The sequence below is a fragment of the Phocoena phocoena genome, chromosome 10 (genome assembly GCF_963924675.1).
Source record: "Phocoena phocoena chromosome 10, mPhoPho1.1, whole genome shotgun sequence".
Taxonomy (NCBI): Eukaryota; Metazoa; Chordata; class Mammalia; order Artiodactyla; family Phocoenidae; genus Phocoena; species Phocoena phocoena.
Window position 1 is genome coordinate 64,573,441 of NC_089228.1, and position 23,659 is coordinate 64,597,099.

At 57.1% G+C, this 23,659-nt stretch overlaps 3 protein-coding genes across 5 annotated transcripts in view; 2 read left to right on the forward strand and 1 right to left on the reverse strand.

Moving 5' to 3' along the window:
• Positions 1–853: 853 nt before the first annotated feature.
• Positions 854–6,019, forward strand: PHF1 (PHD finger protein 1). Of its 2 annotated transcripts, XM_065885266.1 has the most exons (15): positions 854–1,063; positions 1,797–1,971; positions 2,063–2,144; positions 2,245–2,340; positions 2,779–2,879; positions 2,975–3,123; positions 3,307–3,402; positions 3,600–3,668; positions 3,813–3,936; positions 4,047–4,114; positions 4,282–4,386; positions 4,494–4,683; positions 4,768–4,862; positions 5,135–5,215; positions 5,383–6,019. In XM_065885266.1, the coding sequence occupies exons 2-15, from the start codon at positions 1,813–1,815 to the stop codon at positions 5,669–5,671; spliced, it is 1,704 nt and encodes a 567-aa protein (XP_065741338.1). In that variant the 5' UTR covers positions 854–1,063; positions 1,797–1,812; the 3' UTR covers positions 5,672–6,019. The 2 variants fall into 2 exon arrangements, with proteins under 2 accessions (XP_065741338.1, XP_065741340.1); XM_065885268.1 differs by lacking the exons at positions 854–1,063; positions 4,768–4,862 and having other exon boundaries at positions 1,813–1,971; positions 4,505–4,683; positions 5,383–5,447.
• A 99-nt stretch (positions 6,020–6,118) lies between these two features.
• On the reverse strand, positions 6,119–7,641 carry CUTA (cutA divalent cation tolerance homolog). Its single transcript, XM_065885498.1, has 7 exons — positions 7,615–7,641; positions 7,480–7,531; positions 7,005–7,213; positions 6,786–6,845; positions 6,631–6,676; positions 6,458–6,507; positions 6,119–6,340 (listed from the first exon to the last, which is right to left on the reverse strand). The coding sequence occupies exons 2-7, from the start codon at positions 7,519–7,521 to the stop codon at positions 6,214–6,216; spliced, it is 534 nt and encodes a 177-aa protein (XP_065741570.1). The 5' UTR covers positions 7,522–7,531; positions 7,615–7,641; the 3' UTR covers positions 6,119–6,213.
• A 2,232-nt stretch (positions 7,642–9,873) lies between these two features.
• The window catches only part of SYNGAP1 (synaptic Ras GTPase activating protein 1), a 30,618-nt gene continuing 16,832 nt past the window's right edge, over positions 9,874–23,659 (forward strand). For both annotated transcript variants that reach the window (XM_065884636.1, XM_065884637.1), the window contains exons 1-5: positions 9,874–9,940; positions 13,240–13,361; positions 15,471–15,576; positions 21,872–21,963; positions 22,386–22,507. In XM_065884636.1, the coding sequence (XP_065740708.1) occupies positions 9,874–9,940; positions 13,240–13,361; positions 15,471–15,576; positions 21,872–21,963; positions 22,386–22,507 (509 nt within the window). The remainder of the gene's footprint in view (positions 9,941–13,239; positions 13,362–15,470; positions 15,577–21,871; positions 21,964–22,385; positions 22,508–23,659) is intronic.

Sequence of the window (23,659 nt, forward strand, 5' to 3'; positions counted from 1 at the left end):
TGGGAAGGTAGGAACCCGAGCCCAGGGGCGCGGCTGGCGCTCCCTCCCACAAACTGCTGGCTCTTTCCTCCCGCTCTTTCCCTGCCTTCCCGTTCGAACCGCTGGGGCTGGCCCCGCCCGCTGCCCATTGGCTGGCTCTCGGCGGCGTCACCGCCTCGGTACTAGCCCTCCCGGTCCGTGGACCCGCCTTAGAAGTGCGGGGCGGGACGCAAGCCCCGACTCCCTCGCGCCAACTGCCGAGGGCCACCGCCCCGTAAAGGAGGGGCTGGGTCCTCCCAGGTGCCGCGCGCGCCGGAGGGGTCACGCGTGCGCAGAAGCACGGCGACGGTGGGCGGGGGGGGGGGGGGGGGCAGCTAGGCACAGCGAGGGCGGGGCCGGGGCACTCGAGGGAGGAGGGCGTGGCGGGGGCAGTGAGAGGGCGGGTGGAGGGCGGGGTCGTGAACTGGGGCTGGGGGGTGGGACTTGGAATGACACTGAAGGCTGTGGGGGGGCAGTTAACGGATGTGGCATGGGGTGAGGGCCCGGCCGGCGGCCGGGAGGGGGTATTTCCTCCGGCCCCGAGGGCAGGTCTCCCTTTGGAGGATGGGGCTGCGGGGATTCCCTCTCTCGCCGGATCCGACAGTCCGCACACCCCATCCGCGCAGAAGGCGCCGCTTGCTCTGCACCCTCCAGGCCTGTTGGAGGTGTGGGAGGTGGGGTGAGGTGGGGCCCGCCCCCCTACCCCCGGCTCCTCCTTCCCCCTAGTCCTCCCCTCCCACCATCCTCCCCCCGAGCCGGTTTGTCCCTCCCCTCCCCTTCCCTTCCCTTTCCTCCCCTCTCCTCCCCTCCCCTCCCCTCCCCTCCCCTCCTTCCCCCCGCCGCCTCCTCCTCCTGCCGCTGCCGCTGCTTTGGCTGCTGCGTCATACGCCCCAGAGCCGCCGGGACGGAGGGGCTGGGCCTGGGGACCCCCCGGTCTCTGCCTGCACGCCCCCCGACGCCCAGACGTGCCCTCCCCGCGCGGGGGGTTCGCCTCGGTCTCCCACGTCTGCCTCTGCCCGGCTCCCGGCGGCCCCAGCTGTCACTGGTAAGGAGGCGGCGGGAGGCGCCCGTGGGGGGGGCAGGGAGCCGGGGGTCGGCGCGCAGGGCGCGGGCGGGAGAGCCGCGTCGCCCGGGCATCGGGTCGGGTCGGGCCGACTCAAGTCCCCTCTCGGACTCGCCGTCATGGGGAGTAGAGACCGAGACTGGGACACGCCCCCCTCCCGGGGCACTCAGGGAAGTTATCTAACCCGGGGGCGGGAGCCCCGAATTTAAGGGTAACCTGACATAACCTGGCATCAAGATGATTGTTCTGAATGAGACACGCGGGCCCGGGAGGCAACCGTTAACACTCTGGAAAACATCTCCAGAAAAAGCTCCTAAAACACATCTCTGGGAAACAGTACCCCAATTATGATCCCTCTAAACAGCAATAGAAGGTGGTAGTAGAAATTGAGTGGTAACCTTTACCTCTGCAACCATCGTTTCTGCTAAAATCTCAAGGCCAGCATATAACATCCCAGGGGAGCCCTGGAAGCTGGGAAACTAGAGAACTAGGTTGGTAGGGGGGGTAGGGAGAAGAGAGCCAGTGGTGACTGTGTTGGGAGAGTTGGAGTCAAGAAGCTCGGGAGGGGGGCCCAGTGGTTTCCCATCCAGGTGTCTCAGGGAAATGGAGACTGGGGGCACACCTGCTTGAGTCCTTGACAGAAAAATAGGCAAAGAAAATGGGGACCAGTTCCTCAATATTCATAACTTTCTCCTCCCATCCCACTTCTAGCTAGGCCCCCCCAGGATGCAATGGCACAGCCCCCCCGGCTGAGCCGCTCTGGTGCCCCCCCACTTTGGGACCCAGCTTCCCCTGCTCCCACCTCAGGCTCCAGGCCTCGACTTTGGGAGGGTCAAGATGTGCTGGCCAGATGGACAGATGGGCTGCTATACTTGGGGACCATCAAAAAGGTAAGACCTTTGATCTCTGACTTGTCACCTTTTCTCATTTCCCTTATCTAGTTCTGACTTCCATTTGATCTTCTGTGCCCACCCATTCCAGGTGGACAGTGCTCGGGAGGTGTGTCTGGTCCAGTTTGAGGATGATTCCCAGTTTCTGGTTCTATGGAAAGACATCAGCCCTGGTGAGAGGCCTGAGGGTGTGCATCCCGTGGAAAACAGAAACCTGGTGTGGGGGGCAGAAAGGGCTTAAGGACAGGCCTTCTGACACTGTATTCTTCACAGCTGCCCTCCCTGGGGAGGAACTCCTCTGCTGTGTATGTCGCTCTGAGACTGTGGTCCCTGGGAACCGGCTGGTCAGCTGTGAGAAGTGTCGCCATGGTGAGAGAGCGGGACACCTGAATGGTCCAGCTTGCCCTGGGCCTTCCAGGCTGCCTCTCACCCTTCCCTCTAGCACTGGTCCTTATACCACCTGTCCTGGCCTGAGTCCCCAAGTCACTGCTCTGGCCCATCTCCTCAACCCTGTAACCTCACTCCCTTCCAGCACAGGGAGCGGCAAACATGGGATGGGACATGTGAGCTCTGCAGGCAGAAAGTAGTTCAAATACACCCTTTTCTACCCATGTGACCTTGGGCAAGTCCCTAAACTTTAAAGAGCCACAGCTGCCTCACCTGCTATTAAAATAAAGGTAACACGCCCACCCCAGCAGGACCACGGTCAAGAATGAAATGAGATGGGTAAGACTCCTCCTGTCCCAACACCTAGTGCAGACAGGTATGCAACGCAATGAGTGGTCTATCAATATTATCGTTATTCAGCTTATCACCAGGACTGCCACGTTCCAAGGGCCCCAGCCCCCGGAGAGGGAGAGGGCACATCCTGGGTCTGCCGCCAGTGCGTCTTTGCCATCGCTACCAAGGTAAAGGCACCTTCCTGTGGGAGCCTCCCACCCCCAGCCTCTCCCGAGTCCTTTCTTCCCCCACCCCTGAGGCCGCTTGCCTGTTCCACCTGCAGAGGGGAGGTGCGCTGAAGAAGGGCCCCTATGCCCGGGCCATGCTGGGCATGAAGCTGTCCCTGCCGTACGGACTAAAGGGGTTGGACTGGGACGCCGGGCATCTGAGCAACCGGCAGCAGAGCTACTGTTACTGTGGTGGCCCTGGGGAGTGAGTAGTGAGGGGCGGGGGTTAGGGAATAAGTTGTGGGGGGCGGTGGTGGATGCAGGGAACGAAGGAGAAAGAACAGGGTGGCTGGCTGGAGTGTTGAAGGTGTGGGAGAAGGTGGTGAGCTGGGTTTGGGGCAGTTAAGGAGAGGTATTTGGGGGTCACTGGTCCTGTGTTTCCCCTCAGGTGGAACCTGAAGATGCTGCAGTGCAGGAGCTGCCTACAGTGGTTCCATGAGGCCTGCACCCAGTGTCTGAGCAAGCCCCTCCTCTACGGGGACAGGTGAGCCTGGCTGGGCTCTCCAAGAGCTCTGCTCCATCCCCTCCATCCCCCACCCTCCCATCCCAGACCTGGTCTCTTCCCAACCTCTGCAGCTTTGCTTACCTGTTGGCCCGGTCCTTGCTTGGGCGTCCCCCCCCACCACAGCATGGTGTAGTTTTCCTGTAAAAAGTATTTTTCTCCCTCTTGCCCACGTCCAGGTTCTATGAGTTTGAATGCTGTGTGTGTCGGGGGGGTCCTGAGAAGGTCCGGAGGCTACAGCTTCGCTGGTGAGCTGGATGGGGCACGAACTCAGCGTAACTCCTCCCTCAACACTGCCAGTTTTTCACCTTACAGGCCCCAGCCCCCCGCCTTGGGACACCCCCTGGGTTTTGTAACCCTTCTACCACCTTGACAAGTTAATGTTTCTCCAGGGTGGACGTGGCTCATCTTGTCCTCTACCACCTCAGCGTTTGCTGTAAGAAAAAATACTTTGATTTTGACCGTGAGATCCTCCCCTTCACCTCTGAGAATTGGGACAGTTTGCTCCTTGGGGAGGTAAGGGGTAGTGCAGCTCTGGGGGTCAGGGTGGACCAGGGAGATGTGGAGAAAAGGGGGAGGGAGGGAATCACTGCTCCCCTGACCCCATTTTCCTTCCCCTCCCCCAGCTCTCAGACACCCCCAAGGGAGAACGTTCTTCCAGGCTCCTCTCTGCTCTCAATAGCCACAAGGACCGGTGAGTTGGAGGGAGGCTCAGAAAGAGATGGAGATATGGTATGGCAGCCTGGGAGGGGAGGGGCTGCAGCCCACCTGGAAGATCACCTCTGAAAAGGACTGAGTAATGGCATAGGAGGGTCCCTTTTCTACGGCACTGACCTTATATTATTTCTCCCCTTACCCCAGTTTCATTTCAGGGAGGGAGATTAAGAAGAGAAAATGCTTGTTTGGTCTCCATGCTCGGATCCCTCCCCCTGTGGAGGCCCCTACTGGAGATGGAGCCCCCACCAGGTCACTGGTCCAGGGGGGATGGGGAAGTTCTCAGGGTGTATGTATGGAGTCGGGGAGGTCTTGGGGTGTCCGGGAGGGGGCTGGGGGGATAAGGAGGCCTCTTACAGCTTCCCTTCAGGGCAGGGCCCTGGGGGAGGGGTCTCACGTCCCCTGGGGAAGCGCCGGAGGCCGGAGCCAGAGCCCCTGAGGAGGAGGCAGAAGGGGAAAATGGAGGAGCTGGGGCCACCCTCAGCAGTGCGCAACCAGCCCGAGCCCCAGGAGCAGAGGGAGCGGGCTCGTCTGCAGAGGGCACTGCAGGTACAAGGGCAGGGGCACCCCGTGGGGCAAATGGTGGTGTGGGAAGAAATCAAGGATTATCTCTCAGTCCTTTGCTCCTTCTAGGCCTCAGTGTCTCCACCACCCTCCAGCCCTAACCAGAGTTACCAGGGCAGCAGCGGCTACAACTTCCGGCCCACAGATGCCCGCTGCCTGCCCAGGTCAGTGCACCTCCTGCCTCCAGCCAGGTGTACTCCCTTGGAACCTCTCTTCCAGTCGTCTACATCTTCTGGACTTTCTCACCCAGAATTCTTTCCCCTCTCTCCCTTGGCTGCCCACTTCTTTTCCTAGAGACACTTAGAGCCAATGTCTGCTTCCCAGTATTCTGGGGACAGGGGTTCCTTGAGGGTAGTGTTTGAGCTCTGCCCTTCTCAGGGGAGAGGGTCCTGTTCCCCTGCTTCGGGTCCTGACTTTCCCCCTCCCCCAACCCCAGCAGTCCCATCCGGATGTTCGCTTCCTTCCACCCCTCTGCCAGCACCGCAGGGACCTCTGGGGATGGTGAACCCCCAGACAGGTGAGATTCTACTCCTTTACCTGTGATACCTCTTTCCTCTTCACCTCTGTGCTCTTAAGTTCCTTGGTCTCTAACCGTTTTTTTTTGTTTCTCTAATCCACATATGGCGTCCATTTCTGGTCAGTCCTTAATCTCCATCTGGACTGACAATTGCCTTCTCTCCCTAGGTCACCCCTGGAACTTCACATTGGTTTCCCCACAGACCTCCCTAAAAGTGCCCCCCACTCGATGACTGCCTCATCTTCCTCAGTCCCAGCCTCCTCCCCAGGTCTTCCTAGACGCTCAGCACCCCCTTCTCCCCTGTGCCGTAGTTTGTCTCCTGGAACTGGGGGAGGAGTCCGAGGTGGGGTCGGCTACCTGTCCCGAGGGGACCCCGTCCGGGTCCTTGCTCGGAGAGTACGGCCTGATGGCTCTGTGCAGTACCTGGTTGAGTGGGGAGGAGGGGGCATCTTCTGAACAGCCTGCCTCTGCCCACTTACTTCCCCATTCACATACACCGGCACTTTCATACCCTGACCTCTGACCTCACCTACAGCTGGGATGTACCTGCGGCGGTAGGGGGTACTTCGCCCTACTGCCCAGGCTGGAATCCAGGTGGGGGGTTGGGGAAGAGGCTCTCTCTTCTCTACTCCCTTCATGATTCCTGACCCTTCCCCCATTCCTCTTCCCATTTCCTTTGATGTTATTTTGTTACAGCTTTTTAAATATTTTTAAAAATTATTTAACCCCTGGGGACGGAGACTGAGGAGGGGAGGATGATAAAGGATCCTGGGCTCTGTATCATTGAAATAAAAATAAATAAACTTAGCAGCTCTGAGTCATTCTGAAAGATGAGAACAAAGGGACTAGAAGCACTTCTGATCTTCCCAACCAAATTCACTTTTTGACAAGGAAAAAGGAAAATGACAGAACTAAAGCTTTATTAAGGGTCCAGTCATCACCTGGAAGGCAGGGGGCATTGAAGTATATGAAGGGAACGTGGCAAAAACAAAGGCTCATCACGGTGGGGCTGTGCCGGACTCAGGAACTGACCCTGTAACCTGGCGCACCCAATGCAGGTACGGGGAGTTCCCCTGTTCCACAGGCAATGCAATAACCTCGGCCACTTCGTAAGGGTGTACAGAACTGGGAAAAAGATGGGGGATCACTCAGAGATTTACCCGAAGGAGCCCACCCCCTTAGACTGCCCAGCAAGTCTCACCCCACAGGACACACCCTCGCCTCTACCCATAAAGTTCTCACCGAACAAAATCTGTCAAAGCTGGAACCAAGGAACTTTGGGTTTTTATCATCTAAGGGAGGGAAGACAATTGAATCAAAAGGTGAAATTGATTTCAGGATCTCAGACGAGGGACAGGGATCAAAGTAAGTGGTCAGGGAATTAAGTTTTTGTTGGGTGAGGGGACGTTTCTCACCATCAGCACTTCACTGTCCTCCTCAATCTTTCCTTTCCACTCATAGCTGAAAAGGTCAGGAAGAGAGCGCTGTGGCAGCAAAGATTTCCCCCAAGGAAAAAAGACTGCCAGTCAGACCCGAGAGGTAGGTTAACCCCCCAACTTCTATAACTCACATGGATGTAATCTGAGGAATGAGGTTGACGCAGGCTGCCAGGTGCTTCTCCACCACAGCCCTGAAGGTGAAAAGACAGCCCCATTTAGAAACCCCGTGACCCGGATTTTTGCACTGGCAGCCCAGAGACAGGCAGGAAGCAGCGGGAGGGCACTCTTCTCCCCCACCTCCAACTCTCCCTTCCTAAGCATCCTTCCTCGCTCCACACTGAGGTCCCCACCTGGCGATCTCCTTGGCGACCTTCTCGTTGGGGCAGGTGACAAAGGCTGCAGAGACCGAGCCGGCAGCGTAGGCAGAGCCCGAGGCCGGCGAGGGCTGGGACGGGGGGCTTCCTGAAGCCATGGACAGCAGGGCTCGGGGTAGCAACAGAAGGCGAGAGACTACAGGAAGCAGGGCCGGCATCCAAAGAAGCGACAGGAACAGAGCGGCCTGAGAGCAGGAAGTGAGTTCTGTGTCTCCCCATAAATACCCCGGGAAATTGCACCCCGGGAACCCTTTGCTTGGATAGACACTCAGGCTCTGCCTTCCCTCTTCTGCACCCCGAAGGAAAAGGTCCCTGAAGCTGAGAGAGAAACTTGGAAAATTAAGACAAAGACTCGGTTTTCACTACCTCCTCCCGGGCCAACCTCTGGGATTTGGGGTGCGGGTGGTGGTCGAAGCTTCGAGGACCGGAAGAGGCGGGGCCGGTCACTCACCCCTCCGCCGAGCAGGAATGCGGGAGCCCGCCCCCCCCTCATGTAGCCTCTGCTGGTAGAGGAGAGTTGAATATCAAAGGCCACACGTTACGCCGAGGAAGGGCCCCAAAGCTAGGAAGAGCGGCCTCTTCTTACCTGGGCAGCAGCCACGTGATAAGAAAACAGCGCTGACCACGTGACAGTAGAAGCCAGACCACCCTAACCCCCAGAGCCAGCCAATCCTTGCCCTCACGTGGCCCAGTTTGTCCCGCCTCCCAGTGAGGGAGGGGCGAAGAGGGATCCAACCAATCAACAGCCGGGTCTGCAGACGTGCACGGAAATGGGACACCTGTTTCCGTGTAAACCGGAAACGTCCTATTGCAGGCTGAGGAGAGCCGCAGCGGCGTTCCACTGTCACGTGAGGGGGCCGGTCCCCTCAGGCGGCGGTACTTCAATGAGCTACGCGAAGAGACCAATCGCGGGACAGCCTCGCAGGCCACGTGATGAGAGACCTGGCGCAAGGAAAGGGGCTCTGGAGACCCCGCAGAGTCGATGCGTCAGGTTGTGGAGTGGGGAGTCATCCTTAAACCCCAGAATGTGCCTAGTAACAGCCCCTACACTGTTCCCGAGGCCTTAAGGAGTGGGAGGGTCTTAGGAGATTGAACCTCAGGGGGTGGAGAGAACGCCCCCTGCCATTTTGGTTAGGAGTGACAGATGCCTGAATTGGGGATGCACAAGTATAACCTGAGGAACCAGCTGTCCCTGGGTAGGGGGGAGTGATTAGGCAGACACGGCATGGCAAGACCATGCCTAGGTGAGGAAAGATGCATTTTAAAAAAAAGGACAGAGTGAGACCCTGTAAATGGGATAGAAGATGATTAAAATGGGGCTGAGGGCGCTCAGCCCTCTTAACTGAAACCCCAAAGCTGGAGACGGACTGGTGAATCGGTGTGGGGTGTGGGGGAAGGGCTGCGGGTTGGGGATATGAAGAGGACACCAGGAAGTAGTGATGGTCCTTTTGTCCCTTATCCCCTTGCTGTTTCACTCTCCGGGACAAGTCTACCTCTCACTCTTGGGTCTCCTTCCCTTAACCCATCCCCCTAGGAGCCAGGACCTGTCCTACATAAACTCCCTGGGGCCCGAGCACATCCTGTGACCCAAAAATGGAGACAGGGGCCAATGAGAGGAGAAATAGGTGGGAGGAGGAGAGAGAAAAACGCTCTTGCGTCACCCCCTACCCAGTATTCCCCCTTCCTCCTAGGTCTGGGGTCTCTGGTCTGCTCTGTGGGTATGACTGGGCATTTCCCAGGCTGAGTTCTTTCATACCTGCCTCTCTGGGGCTGGGGTCTCCCTGAGATCTCTGTCTTTGGGTTTGGAGTTTGTCTCTGAGATCTCTGTGGGGTCTTTCAGTATTTGCATTAGCATCTTTCTCAGGATTGAGTTTCATTGTTTTTTGTTTAGGGGGTTTCTGGGTCCGCGATCACCCTCTCTCAGAGATCTTAGAAACTCTTCTTTATGAGTCTGGGGTCTCTTGAGTTCTGCATCTCCGGGCTAGCTGAGTGTCTCCTGGCCCCGCCCCCACTGCCCCCAGGGTCTTGGAGTATCTGTGTCTCTCGAGTTGTCAGTCTCCGAGTCTGCAGTTTATTTTCTCTGAGATCTAAGTCTGGGGTCTCATATCTCTCTCTGGGCCTGAGTTCTCAAAGACCTAATTCTAGGTCTGGGTTCTTTCTGAATCTGGGTCTCATCTATTTCTTTGAGTCTAGTTCTTAGGTCTCAGTCCCTGAGATCACGTCTGAGTCGTGAGTCTAAGATATCTGTGGCTATGGAGAACCTTTTTGAGACAGGATGCTCAGGTTTTGACCTTTGACCCATCTCTCAGAGTGGGGGGCGGGGGGTCTGGGGTCTTTTTTTCTGAGACTGGGGTCTCTTTTCCTCTAGACTTTGGGTTTGTGCCTCAGATTATCCCCCGCCCTCCCACCACCCCGGGTGGCAAGGTATCTTTCTCTGTGGGTCTGGGGTCTCCCCATCTCAGGGTCTGGGGTCTGCATCTTTAGAACTGCTCCCTCTCTGGTGTGTTTTTGAGTCAGGGGTCTCTCCCTCTCTGGTTCTCACTGAGTAGGGGTGGGGGCTGCAGAAACTCTCTCCTCCTCCTCCTCCTCCTGCTCTTTCCTCTCGCGCTCGCTCCCCCGCCCCCCTCTCTCTCTCTCTCTCTCTCCCTCTCCCTGCTGCCGCTGCTGCCGTTGGCTCCTATTCTCCTCCTCCTCCTCCTCTCTCCTCCTCTCTGCTCCTCTCTGCTCCTCTCCGCTCCTCTCTCCTCCTCCTCCTCCACCTCCTCCTCCTTCTCCCCCTCTCTCTCCCCCTCTTTCTCTCCTCTCTTTCTCCCCCGGCCCCCCCGCCCCCTCCCCCCCAGGCCTGATGAGCAGGTCTCGCGCCTCCATCCATCGGGGGAGCATCCCCGCGATGTCCTATGCCCCCTTCAGAGGTACGGTGGTGAGGGGCGGGGGAGGGCCAGTTGGGGGGGAGAAGGGGGGAGGGGCGGGGGGGGCTGGGCAGAGCTGGGGCCAGGGAGGGGAGCAGCTGAAATAGAAGGGGAGAGGAGGACCGGGAAGGCGGGGATGGGAGCAATGGGGAATGAGGGATTGGAGGTCAGAGAATAGGGGTAGATAGGGGCCGGAGGAGCCAAGAAACAGGCTTTGAAGGGGGGCTGAGGGGAAAATGATGAAGGGGAAAGAGATCGCCAGAAAGGGTGGGAAGATAGAAGGACAGGGTTGGGGGAAGAGCTGCAGAAATAATTTTGAGATGGGAGCTGAGAGATGAGGAAAATATCAAGGAAATAGAAGGATAGAGTTTTAGGAGAGGGCTAGGAGGGGAAAATGAAGAAAATGAAAACATAGGGGTGAAAAGAGAAGCCAAGAAGATGGGGGGAAGAATATGGTAGGGGGCTCAGAGTATGGTAGGGGGTAGAAAAAGACAGGAGATGGAGGGAGAGAAGAAGGGGCCAGATGGAGAGAGAGGGAGACAGTGGGGGGAGGGGGGAAGAGGAATGGAGGGTCCAGATGGAGGGAAGAGAGGAGAGAGAGAATGGGGAATGGGTTGGGGGAGGAGAGACCAGGGCAGGGGGAGGGCCAAATTCAGTGTGTGTTTGTTGGGGGTGTGGAAGGGGCAATACAAGTAAGACTGAGTGATGGGAGTAGGGGGCGGGTTAGGACCCTGCCCCACACTCTGACCCTCATCAAGGCCCTTGACCATTGAAATGTAATCCCTGGGGTCAGACATCCACTTCCTTCACTTCACCACTTTTATCCCCCTCCCCCACCTCCAATCCTTATTTCCATTCCCCCTCCCTCCTCTGGTGTCCATCACCTATATCTTTCCCCCCATATGGTGTCCGTTCCTTATATGAGTCCCCCTTCTGTCCTTCCCCTATATCAGTCCCTTCTCTGGTGTCCATTCTCTTCCTCACTTCTATCTGGTAGCTCCCTTATATCTCTACCACCTCTTTGCCCCCTCCTTCTTGACCCCCTTGTCCTAGTACCTATGAGGTCCACCTCATTTTCTCTGCCCCATGTCCATTTGGGCCCTTCTGGTATATTCCCTTGTCCCTAAAGATTTACCATCATTCCTGTCTCCTTTTCTCTTAGATCCATCCTTGTTATTTCTTCTCCACCCCATCCTCTCTTCCCCACCCCATTCCCCATCTTATCACCACTAGTCTGTGCCTACTCACTTTCCCCAGCTCTTATCACCCATTCCTCTTTTCTTGGCCCCTCTACTTCCTGGGGTGTTGGAGATTTGGGGAGCAAAGACATAGGTTTTGGTGGTTGGAACAGGACCTACAAGAGATCCCCATCTGAGCCCTGTGGAATTGCTCATCCTAGTAAATCTTTCCTCTTTCTCAACTGTGTTTCTCTGTCTCTTGCATCTGCTTCCCAGAATCATCCTTACTTAAGTCCAGACAATATTTGTATGTGTATATTTCCAGAGTTGCTCCTAAGCTAAGTTCCCCATGTCCTTCCCCCCTCCCGGAAAGTGTCCCCTGAAGTCTTACCTGCCTCCCTGTGGCTGCAGCCTGAACCAGTCCCTCCCATGATGATGATATGTATCAACAGATGTCTCCTTTGGGGGTCCTCAGGGTCTGATTGCAATGGACATGTTTCCTGCAGTGTCTGCAGTCCCAGAGCCTGGGTTTTGGTAATCTCTGTATCTAGAGGGTATTGGTTAGAATCTCTGAGGTGGCATTGAGATAGTGAGAGTTTCAAAGTATTGGGGTTTCTAGATACCTGTATTCTGGGGGCTCATCTCTGACTCTGACCTGCAGATTGGGTAAATTTGAAACATGTTTATAGACAGAAAGGGGTTAGATTTTTCAAAACTCCTATTCAGAGCTTTCAGTTGGAATGAAGTTCAAAAACCAGTTCGTTTCCTGCAATATACCCATGATTAATTATCCTGTAAAGGTAACAGGATTTTTCTTCCTCTAAACTCTGACTCTGATTCCTTAGGCCTATTTTCTATCACTTTGATGTCACCAATTTGATTTCTGTCTTCTATAGGGCCTGTCTCCTACGTCCCTGTGATGGTGTGTGGCACTGGGGTTTAAAGGGGAAGCAGTTTGCAAGGATGGGGGCATGGGAAGAAGAACAGCAAAGTTGGGGAAGAAGGACCCTGGGTGGGGGTGGGTCTCTGAGCAGGGGTGACCCTTAGTTTACTGTTCTTCTTTTTTAGAAGTTTTGTCCCCAATCCCAGCTTTAGTCTTGGGAGACCCGCTCTATGTCACATACCTGGATCTTCCATTCTTCCCTCCCCTCTTTCTTCCTCAAGCTCCTCACCGAGCCTTGGGGAGGTTCCTGACTTGTAGAGTTGGCTCCCATCCTGTCTGTGTAGACGTGATAGGGCGGGGAGGGGGTGGTGTAGGGGGCAGTATTGAATCTTCGACCTCCGACCTCCGGGCATGGAGTAGGGGAAGACATCAATTCAGTATTCATTCAAACAGCATATTTCCTACCTCCTCACTCCCCATCCCCTCCACAGCCAGATGCCTACAAGACCCATTCTCCCTGCCACCACTAGCAGAACCAGATCTTTCCCCAAAGGATGAGCAGGGTTGGGCTAGGGGAGGAGGGAGTGGAGGAAAGAGGAGCGGCAGGAGGGGAGGCCCTCTCATGACTCTGACTCTGGGAACAGGTAAGTTCCCTGACTCCCTCTCTTTTCCAGATGTTTAGCTCTTAGAGTCTCATGACCCAAATGTCCCTACATCCCCATCCTTCTTTCCCACAGCTCTGTAGTCTTCCTCTTACTCTCTTGCAGATGGGTGGTGCCACGTCCAAATCCTTGTCTTCTGCAGCTATCTGGATGACCTCCCTCTTCCTAGACACTTGCCACCAACCTCCCTGTGTTTTTCTTCTGCCAGTTTTGCTGCACCCTCCACCTTTTTATTTTTCTGAAGTGGTTGGAGAGCTCCTTCACCTTTCTCTGCCTCCAACTTGTACCTTCTCTGTCATGATATAATTCCCCTCTCTGAACCACTCCTCTGTATTTCTTCTGCCAAGTCTCCAGAGTCCCCTGTGATGTGATTCCCCTCACCTCTTTTTCCCCAGATAGAGCAGCTTATCTTCTGTTCCTGTAAAGTTACTGGGGCCCTCACCCCCATCTGTGATCTCCTCAAGGCGGGTGGGTTCCCCTTCTGCCCCTTTATGGACTCTCTTCTTGCCATTTTAGACACCTCTGTCTCCCAAATACATAGAGCCTCCCTTACCGTTTCTGTGTGTCTCTGCCCCCTAGATGTACGGGGACCCCCTATGCACCGAACCCAATACGTTCATTCCCCATATGATCGTCCTGGTTGGAACCCTCGGTTCTGCATCATCTCGGGGAACCAGCTTCTCATGCTGGATGAGGACGAGGTGAGCAGGGTGGGAAGGCTGGGAAAAGACCTCTGGGTAGTGTGGGAAAATGTGGAGAGAAGGATGGGGAGAATCCTCATTAGCGAAGGGACGCGAGACACAAAGAAGGCAAAGAGAGAAACACTGGCAAGTGGTGGGAGGAGGGTGGCCACTGAGATTGGGGTTGGGATGTCAGAAGGGGCAGGTGTTCTCTCCCCTTGGCCAAGGGGGTCTTTGAGGGCCATGTACAGTGATGGGGAGGAGATATGGTTCTAAAGATTTGTGGGTGCCTCCTGTTTTTGCCCTGCTCATATTGTGGGCTAGGTTAGGCTAGGGAAGGGAAACTAAGGGGCTTGGAGGAGGGGTAGAGACATGGGGATCACTTTGGAGGGATTGTCTCCAAAGCAATCGTCGGGACCCTCTCCTCTCGCCCCACTCAGTAAGCCCCATCACTGACCACTCCCTGTCCTTTCCCTGGCGTGGGGCAGAGTACAGGACTCAGAGAGTGGGGTCTCTGAGTGGGGAAGCTGGGAAGGGGCTGCAGGGTACCAGGAGAGATGACAGAGGTCAGTAGGTCTGGGTGTGGTTGGCAGTGAAGATGGGGAAGGCTGAGATCAGGGTTTAGAGAGACACTGGGAGGGCTTTCGCCAGGGACATGGGGAAGGAATATAAGGGAAGAGATGCCTGGGGGTGAGGGGAACTGGGAGTATGGGAAGTTGTCTAAAGGAGTAAGAGTAGGATAGGGGCAGGGACTAGCCAGAGTGAAAGATGTGAAATGAACAGAGCATCCTTGTGGGAGGTGGCGGCCATGCAGGGTGATTAGAGTGTGGGTTCTGACTTTGGAGCTGGGTCAGCAGTGGAGGATCCATCAGAGGAAACACGATGTGAATATGAAGGGTGGACGCCCAGAGAGGCATGACTGGGAGTGGGGGTGATTTGGGGATCAGCTTTAGAGAGTGATAGGGCAGCCTGCAAGACCAGAGGGGTGGTGAGAGATGCGCCCCGAAAGCTGTCAGGGAGGGTGTAGCGAGGCAGGGTTAGAACTGGAGTTGAGGTTAACCAGGGTTTCAAGGGATCTGGGGGGCAAGTGAGTGTGGAGAGGTGGCTGGGTAGAGAGCTTCCAAGGCACAGAGTCAAGTCCAAGTGTCCAGGGGAGGACACGGTGACTCAAGGGAGAGGTGGTTTGGGGAGTTTTAGGCACTGGGGGGCATTTGAGTGATTCACTAGTGGTCACCGGTCTTGACCAAGGGTTTGAGGTCTGTAGGATGAATTGGGGAAACTGGAGACTGTGTGAGGATGAAGAGGGAGGACAGTGGGTGGGGGGATGAAGGAATGACAGAGCTGGGGACAGACAGGTCCAGGGGACCAGTGGCCAGAGACTGAAATAGTAAGGGTGCGGAGGGAGGGAGTGGGAAATGACAGAGTGTAGGGCCACAGGGAGCTGGAATTGGCTGAGTTGTGGAGCCCGGGCTGGGGACTAGTGGGGTGGGTGGTTCTTGGAGGGGTGGAGGTTAGGAGGAGGTGGCAAGGGTGAGTTGGGGATGAGGCTTAGGGAGAGGTGATGGCTAAAGGGAAGTTAGAGGGGCGATGGAAGGAGATGAAGGGTGGGGGGAGGTGACCAAGCCCTCTGGGGGGTGGGGAGGTTGGGTCCCATTCTGGCCGCAAGCCTGGCCGTGGGAGGGAGACAAGCTGTGGATCCTGATTATAAATGCAGCTTCTGCTACCCCCGTGACAGCCACGGAGGGAGGGAAGGGGGTGAGGGAGGTGGGAGGTTGGGAGGAAAACAGGGAGAATGGAGGAACTGAAGGTCAAGGGGAAAGTGGATTCAGGGAGCAGCGAAGACCAGAGGGGTTGTGGGAATTCCCTGGAGGGTGTTTCAAAAGAAATGGTGGAAGAAAAGAGGAGGGTGGGACGGAAGGGAATGAGGGAGACAGACTCGGCGGGAGAAGGGAACGAGAAATCGAGAAATCCACTCACCCCGAGACACTTAAAAGAGTATAGAGGGGCGGGGGCAGAAGGTGGTCAGGCCTGGTGGAAAGGCAGGCTCATCCTTCCTTGGTGGGGGAGGGAAAGAGAAGGGACGGCCTGGGCCAGCGAGGTCTGACACCCCCCCCCCCCCGCATCCCCTAGATACACCCCCTTCTGATCCGGGACCGGAGGAGCGAGTCCAGTCGCAACAAACTGCTGAGACGCACAGTCTCCGTGCCGGTGGAGGGGCGGCCCCACGGCGAGCATGGTACGGCGGCCGAGCAGGCTCGAGCAGGCTCTCGTGCCCCGGACAGTCGCGGGGAGAGGGCTGAAGGTGGACAGGGTTGCATGGGAGGGGGAGTCCGGGAACCGAGGAGCTGTCAGGGGCCGGGAGGAGGCGGAGACAAAGTCTCGAATTCTGCGAGTGGGAACCTGGGCGGAGCAGGCGCCCTCCTCTGGGATCTGAGCGGGACGGAGGCTGTGGGTGAGAGGCCCCAGCGGTCCTTGCTGTTTCGCTCCCTTTTTCCTCTCCAGCAGCGAAGTTTGACTCTTTCCCCGGTGCTTGCAAAAATAGTCTCCTTAGATCTTTAGCTTCCTGTCCGAGTGTAGTTGCCCGTGCCCCTCCCAGCCCCAAGTCTGGGATCTTGGAAAGAATGACCTAGTTCCTGCCCTGCCCCCAGACCTCAGCCCCACCCCCACGCTCCTGATTCTTCTTCCAGACCTTATGGCCTGTGGACCCTCCCTATTTTCTTTACCCTTTTCCCCTCTTCTTATCAGCTGTTTCTGTTTTCTGCAATTCTATCACCTTCTTTCTCTTTCCTCCCCGATTTCTTTATTTTCTCTGTGCCTCTTGATTCCTCTGCCTCTCCCCTCTGCTCCCGGTGGATCTCCATCAGACCCCCATCTCATCTTTCTGCCTGTCTGTGGAGCTATGTGCTCAGTCTGTCTCTCCAACTCTCCCTCTCTCCATCTGTCTCTTCCCCTCCCTCCCTCTTTCTGCCCCCCCTCCACCCCCCTCTTTAGTCATTTAAAAAAAGATTTTTGTCTTCCTGAGAAGTTCGCTTAAAAGGTTTCCATGGGAACAGTGAGGGGAGATGAAGGCAGAGAACAGAGATCTGCAGCCAAGGTGCAGAGAGACGCCCTCAGCCCCCCGGAAACCCCCTTGTTACTGCCCCCTACCACTCTGTTCCCCTTCCAGGACCAAGGGTCCAGGTCCTTCATCCCCTCAACCCCTTGTGACCCCTTTCTTCCACCAGCTACCCATCCCCTCAGGGATCCAGGCTTCCAGTTTCTCTTCCTTGGAGAGAGCCAGTGGCCTGTCTCCATCCCTTGGCTCCCTTCAGCCCTCTTCTCATAGGCCGAGGCCTTACTGCCCTTGGGGACCAGCTCTGGGACCCTGGGTGGATGGGTGGCCAGGGGTGTGTGTCATTGTCATGGAAACTTCTGACCATGGGGGTGTGTGGGTAGCACATCTCTGTGAGGCAAAGCCAGGTGGTGGTGGTGGAGTGTGTACAGAGAATGTGTGTGATGTCTGTCACATCTGTGTGTGTGTGTGAGAGAGAGAGAGAGAGGGAGTCAGTCATGTCCATGTCTGGGAAAGGTTTGGGTACATGTGTGCATACCTGTGTGTCGAGGTCAGAATGGTCACATGCTTGTGGAGCATGTTTATCATATATCCGGTGGTTGGCGTCTCAGCCCACATATTCGCCTTCTTTCTCCTTACCCTCAGTTCTCAGGGTCTGGGGTCTCTGGTGTGGGTCTCCTGTGTGTTTAGGGGAAGGGCACCCATGTGTGTTTGGAGTTGGAGGACGGTATGTGGAGGTGTTTGTGTTGGAGGTTCAATAGGGGTCGGGAGGGGGTCCAGGGGTATATATATTTAGGGGGAGGGTTTAGCGAAAGAGTTGATAGCTGGTGAACGTTTGGGGTTCTCAGGTGGACGTGGAATGTGTAAAGGGCATGGAGGATGTGCTGCAGGGAACATAGGAGTCTTTGGGGCCCTGGGGACCTGGGTCTGAGAAGGTCTGTGCAAAGGCTGTGGACTCTCGAGCCCAGGAGAGGTCGCCGGACCTTTGAGGGGCATTGGCATCCAGGGCTCCTCCTCTGCTGGGTGGAGCCGCAGCCCCTCGTTCCCTCCGAGGTTTTGATGGGGGGTCCTGCTCAGGAGGATGGTGGGAGGCCCGGTTGGTCTTGGGGGTCCCCTCGTCCCCCTCCCGTGTCTCTCTTGCGCTGTCTCCGGGCGACGGGGCTCGTGACAGAGGCGGCCACGGCAGCAGCGGTCGCCTAGCAACGGCGGCGGGGCCCGGGCAACGGCGGCAGCGGCGGGAGCGGCGGCGGAGGGAGCCGTTCCCGCGGCCGTCACCGCTCGGCCGTCCCGGCCGTCCCGGGCCCCGCCGCCGCCCCCACCGCGCCGGGCGGCGCGAGCCGGGCCGCGCCGCCCCCTCTACCGCTGCACCCCGCCCCTCCCCCGCGCAGGGGCGGGGCCCCTCCCCCACCGGGGACATCCCCCCCCCGACCCCTCCTGGGGGCGGTGCGAGGTAAGGGCGGGGCCGGGCGGACGAGGAGCGCGCGCGTGGGGGGGCGCCGCGCTCTTGGGGGCGGGGGCGCGTGTGTGCGTGGGCGCCGGGAGGGGGGTGGGGAGGCCGCGGCGGCGGCGGCGGCGGCGGCGGCGGCGGCGGCGGCGGCAGCTGCTCCCTCCGCATGTTCTCGCTGCATCTTCCGAGTGGGGGGAGTTATGGTAACTGGAGGGGGACAGCGGAGGTCGGGGGGTCGGGGACAGGCCTCGTGGGGGCAGGGTCTCGAGCGCGCGGGGGCGGCCGGTGTGGGGTGGTCTTGGAGACCCTCGGTGGAGGTGGCAGCCCGGGTGTCCGCGTGTGTGTCGCTGTCCAGGCTCCTGTCCCCTGTGTGTCGGTGCCATGTGCACACGGGGGCCCAGTTCCTCGTGCACACATGTGCAGCCAGCGGTTTTCAAGTCTGTCCTGTCGTATCTTTCCTCTGCCGGCTTCTTGCCTAGGGGGCTGCTGGGCTGACCACTGGCTTGTGGGGCAGCTTTTGGCCTTACTGGTACCTGTCACCTCTGACCCTGAGAATGCATGTTCCTTGCTGGGGCTCACCTCCTATCAGCCTCCTGTGTGTGGGGATGTGTGGCTGCATGAGAAGGATTTTCTGTGTCCCTGGTGGCAAGTGTGTGTCTTTGCATGTGTGTTCCATCATTGGCCTGGGTATCTGTGTCAATCCCAGCATGGGTGTCCAGGGCGTGTCTGGATGTGGGTGGTGTGCAAGTGGAGGGAGAGAGTAAGTGTGTGAGCGTGTTCCTTGGAATCCTACCATGTATGAAACACCTTTGGGCTAGCAGGTGTGAGCTCCTGCTCGGTTAGGGAGTGGGGACAGAAAAGCTGAAAAGGGAAAGAGCGGGGTAAAGAGGAAAAGTGGGGAGTTGGGTGAGAGGAGGAATGAGAGAGGCTTGCAGAGGAGAGAGAGCCCAGGAGAGAGAATAGCTGGAGAATAGCTGGGAAGGTGGGAGATAGTGGAGCCAGATTTAGAAGAGAGAGAAGAGGTTTTAAGATGGGGAACTGGTTGGAGACAGCAGAGAAGGGGCCTGGAAGCTGGGGAGGCAGCTTGTGGGGCGGAGAGAGTCAGGCCTTCGGTAAAGTGATCTCAGAGGAGAAAGGGCAAGATGGGGTTGGGATTTGTGTAGGCCGTGTAGGATCAGGCTTGGTTGGATCGGGAGGCCATCATAGAGGCTGGCTCACAGTGAGGCCTGGCATGGCAGGAACTGCTGTTAGAGGTTCCTGTTTCCAGCACAGAGTTTGCCCCTCATTTCTCTGCTCTCTGTCCAACTCTGTTCCTCCACCTGCTTTGGCAGCCTCCCTTTGTGGCTCCCCTTGAGAGCTGCCAGCTGGGTGTGACAGGGAAGAAAGGCCAAAGGGAAGGTTAGGGATTTGGGGGATTGGAGGGCAAGGGGAGATTCTGTGGATGATGGCAAGATTAGAGAGGTTGGAGAGGTGGGAGTCTAAGCCCTTGCTGTGTGTGTGTGTGTGTGTGTGTGTGTGTGCACGCGTGTGAGTCCAATTGTGTGTGTATACAGGGTGTGTACATGTGTGGGTGTGTGCACAATGCCTGTGTTACGGGTCTGTGTAGGTGGCTGTTATGCGTGTGCATGCGTGTATACATCGTGCAGGGATGGGACACGGAGACCCAGGATCGTGGTGTATGCTTATCAGGTTTGCTCTGTGTGTGGACATGGGCGTGTGCCTGTTTTCTGCACATGTCACTGCATGCAGCACTAATAACAGGATGTCCTGTGATTGTCACTCCGCCCCTTTTCCCTCTGTGTTTCTGCTCTTTTTTTTCACTGTGGCAGTGAGGGTCTTTGTAAGTGTATGTGTATGTGGCCTCCGTGTACCTCTGACTTATATGTGAGTTCTTGGATCTTAGTGCTTGGTTGTACGCATAAGGTTATATTACTTCAAGAACCAAGCAAACCAATTAGCAAATCCATTCTCCTTCTGTTAATTCTTTAGTTCCAAAATGTAATTTTAGTGGATTTGAAGTTAGACTTTCTGCCTTTATTACAGGAGCTTGCAAATGGAAATAGTGGCTGAGCTACATTCCATGGCATGAGACAGGCAGCTAGACCTGAGAAAGGCAAAGACTAGGAAGGAGATATTCTGAACCCTTAGATGCATTGTTGAGTGTGTTACAGAAGGGTAATTAACACGTTTGCTCCTTGGTCTGTCTGTATTCTGGTAGCAACCAGGGATTCATGTGTTGGAGTCAGGGAAAGGCTAGGGGAGAAGAAGGGGTTGTCCTGAGACAGTGGTTGTGGTTGTACTTCTCATGTGAATGAAGGATGTTTGTGCTTTGGGGATACAGGGATACCTTGATGTGGTCAGGATCATGGTATACTCAAACATGTGGTTTAGAGGTTAAAGTGGCTTCCCCTGTGTGGGGGCCCTGTGTGTGTCTCTGGGTTAAATGTCCCCTTCTGTAACGTGCTGCCCACATGACTGCCCGAGGGACTCGGGCCCCACATCCACACTAGCAGCTCTCATGTGAGTGTCTGGGTCCAAGTATGTACTCCCCTGTTGCAGTGCTCACATATGTCTAAGCATGTATCCTGTGGGGTATCTGGGCCCCAGGGTCTCAGAATGTGGACCCGTGGCACCCCCCCCATTCTCACAGTTGCCTGTATGTCTCATAAGCACCTAGATCCCTTTTTACTTTTTGTATCATGGGTCTTATGTGCACGTACCCCCCACAGCTCGGTGTATGTTTTTGTGCTTTACACATGTGTTCCTGAGGGACTAACAAGGGTTCCTGTGTCATGGGAGCCACATTTTTGTGTGCACATCTCCTAACACCCAGGTTTTAAAGGCCTAGGGAAGCTGGAGACTGATTCCAGGGCAATTTGCAGGCGATTTGCAATTCAGCAAGCCGACAGTGAACGTGTAGCTGTGGCCCTCCCTTGTTTTGGAAACTAGAGGGTTAACAGGCAGCTCTTCCGGTCCACCCCCCCCCCAGCATGTAGCTTCTTGTTGCCATGGAGATGGTAGCCCCGCCCCTGATGCAGCACCTGCCCCCCCATTGGCTGCAGTGGTGACTGTGGGGCTGAGGGGGGAGCCCAGGCCTGGGCAGCCATTCTGGAGCTGGAGCCCGAGCTTGGCATCCCCCCACTTTCATTCTCCTCTAGCCACTTGGCCCCTCTAAATTCCCTGGCAGCAGAGCCTCAGCTTCCCTCCTCCCAGCTGCCACCCTTCTTGACTCTGAGCAGTCTGAGCTTCATCGGCATTCATCTCCCCTCCTCCTCCTCTCCCTGCCCTCACTTGGGAGTCCCCCGAGTCCCCATTGCCCATCGTCCCCACTCCCTGCCCGTTCCCCTGCATTCTTCTCTTTTCCCCTTTCCCCCTTCACTTCTGAGTCCCTGCCACTGCAGTGCACGTGGAACCAGCCCCTTCTCCCCTCCCCCCCACCCCTTCCTTGAATTTTCAGTCCCCAGGCTTTTTCCGCTTCCACTCCTCACAGGTCCCTTCCAAGACTTCCCCCTCCAGTCCAGGGAGGGGGTCATGGGAGGTAGCTCTGGCCCTCCAGACAGACAGGGGTTCCAGGAGTAGGGGCCAGGTGGAAGTTGTACCCAGCTGAGGGAGGAGGAAGGCCTGCCTCTGGTCAATGACCTTTAACCCGACTTTCCCCACCAGCTCGCCACTTCCTGGGGGGTGGGCACCAAGGACCTAGGTTCTGTGGATCTTCGGTGTCCTTTATTCCTGGAGTTTTACTGACCCTCTTAGCCATGCCCCTTTGCTGACTGCCAGGCCCAGCCCCAGTCATGGGCCTAAGGCCTCCCACCCCTTCCCCCTCCGGGGGCTCCGGCTCGGGTTCCTTGCCCCCTCCTTCCCGCCGCCAGCTTCTCAGCCGCCGCTGCTCTTCCTGCTGCTTTCCGGGGGGTAGGTGAGGCTGGAGCTAAGGGGCAGAGGGAGGTGGGCGAGTGTGCTGGGGCCAGGGGTGGAAACCTGGGCTAACAGCAACCCCCTCCCCAACTTCTGTTCCGGCCCTTTTCTTGCCTCCAGAATACCACTTGGGTCGCTCGAGGAGGAAGAGCGTCCCAGGGGGGAAGCAGTACAGCATGGAGGCCGCCCCCGCTGCACCCTTTCGGCCCTCGGTGAGTGAAGGCACCTGCCAGATGTGGCTCAGCTGGGTCTCCTCCCCTCCAGCCCCAGCTGGAGCCTGAGGATTATGAGAAAGGAGGAAGGAGGGGAGAGAGAGAGTATGTGTGTGTGTGCCCCCACCTCTTTGGTTTCCCCCTTCTTGGCTCTGCCCCCCTGCTTCTCAGACCAGCCCTCCCACCTTCTCCAGGCTGGGGTGTGTGTGTGTGTGTGTGTGTGTGTGTGTGTACACTCGCATCCATGAGAGCACAGGAAGACAAACTGGTAGCAGGGCTCCTATCCCCCTTTCCTCGCCTCTAGAGATTTCCCTTTTCCCCCCATCCCACCTTCATCCAGGGACTCTTTACCAGCTGAGCGGTGAGGAGGTAAAACTGACCCTACCCCAAAACACATCTATCCTCATTTCCCCCCCACCCAGCAAGGCTTTCTGAGCCGGAGGCTAAAAAGCTCCATCAAACGTACGAAGTCACAACCCAAACTTGACCGGACCAGCAGCTTTCGCCAGATCCTGCCTCGCTTCCGAAGTGCTGACCATGACCGGTACAGGGCTTGGAGCAGTGGGCTAGAGCGGGGTGGGATGAGTTGGATGCAGTGTAGGGGCCTCCAGAGTGAGGCTGGAGGGGTGGGGGTTCTGAGTGTAGAGCTTGACGGCTTCAGATTGATTGAGAGGTGTGGTGGGACAGGGGTCAGAACAGAGGAGCAGCAGGAGAGGGGCTTGGTGCAGGGTGCCCAGAGAGGGTGAGCAGCAGGGCAGGAAAGGGGGTGAAGGTGAAGCCAAGGAGGGATGGACTCTTCTGACCGTCAGAAGGATGGGCTCCAGCCCAGGATGGAAGGAACTGTACAGAAGGACGGAGAAGGAGTGATGGAGCCTGGGAGGAACATTTAAGGAATCCAGGGAAGGGGCGGTGGGCTGGTTGGTAGGAGGGGAGAGTGTGATCCAGGTAGAGGGTATGAGAAAAGGGTGGTAGGGTGGGGTGGGGCTGGCAGGTATTATGGAGGAGAGAAGGTGCAGCGTCGAGCGTGGCAGAGAAGGGGAGGTGGCACGGGTATGCAGGTCAACAGACTGGGGAGGGGAGGTTGGAGGGTTAATCCATGGACTGAAGCCTGAGGAAGAAGCCCGCAGAGAAGTCCAGAGGGCACTGTCTCCGAGGCTGGGCTTGAAGGAAATCTTGTTTGCTCCTGTGGTCTGCTCTTTGGGGTCCCTCTTTGGGTTTCCCCCTCACCCAGTCCACCCCCCCCCCCGCCCCAGGGAGAACCCTGTCCTTCCTTTCCCCCCATGTCTGGCCGCCCCCGGGATGGGGCAGGTAGGGGAGGTTGGGATAGGTGAGTCACACCTTCCCCTCCCCCTTCCCATGTCACCGGAGCTGGATTTGGGGAGGGGGGGTGTGAGGGCCTGGTATTCCTGGCCGCGGGGGCGGGGGGCCGGGGGAGCGTCGTGCTGACGGCAACAGAGCCCAAGATGACGGGGCTGCTATAAATAGCTCCATGGAGGCTCCCACACCCGAGCTCCCCCTCCCGCTTCCCTACTGCTCTCTACTCTTCATCCCCTAGCCGGCTGCGAGCAAACTGTCCTGTGGTCCCGGCCTCCACTCCCCTCAGTTCCTTTCACCTTCTGCCTTCCCTGTGGTCCCAGCCTCCACTCCCCTCAGTGCCTTTCACCTTCTGTCTTCCCTGTGGTCCCGGCCTCCACTC

Coding starts and splice junctions, on each gene's coding strand:
- CUTA (XM_065885498.1), bottom strand. CDS start 7,521: ATGAGGGGGGGGCGGGCTCCCGCATTCCTGCTCGGCGGAGGG. Junction 6,677..6,785: donor ATTCCTCAGATTACATCCAT/GTGAGTTATAGA, acceptor TGACCTTTTCAG/CTATGAGTGGAAAGGAAAGA. Junction 6,341..6,457: donor GCTTTGACAGATTTTGTTCG/GTGAGAACTTTA, acceptor TCTTTTTCCCAG/TTCTGTACACCCTTACGAAG.
- PHF1 (XM_065885266.1), top strand. CDS start 1,813: ATGGCACAGCCCCCCCGGCTGAGCCGCTCTGGTGCCCCCCCACTTTGG. Junction 3,124..3,306: donor TACTGTGGTGGCCCTGGGGA/GTGAGTAGTGAG, acceptor GTTTCCCCTCAG/GTGGAACCTGAAGATGCTGC. Junction 5,216..5,382: donor GATGGTGAACCCCCAGACAG/GTGAGATTCTAC, acceptor TTCTCTCCCTAG/GTCACCCCTGGAACTTCACA.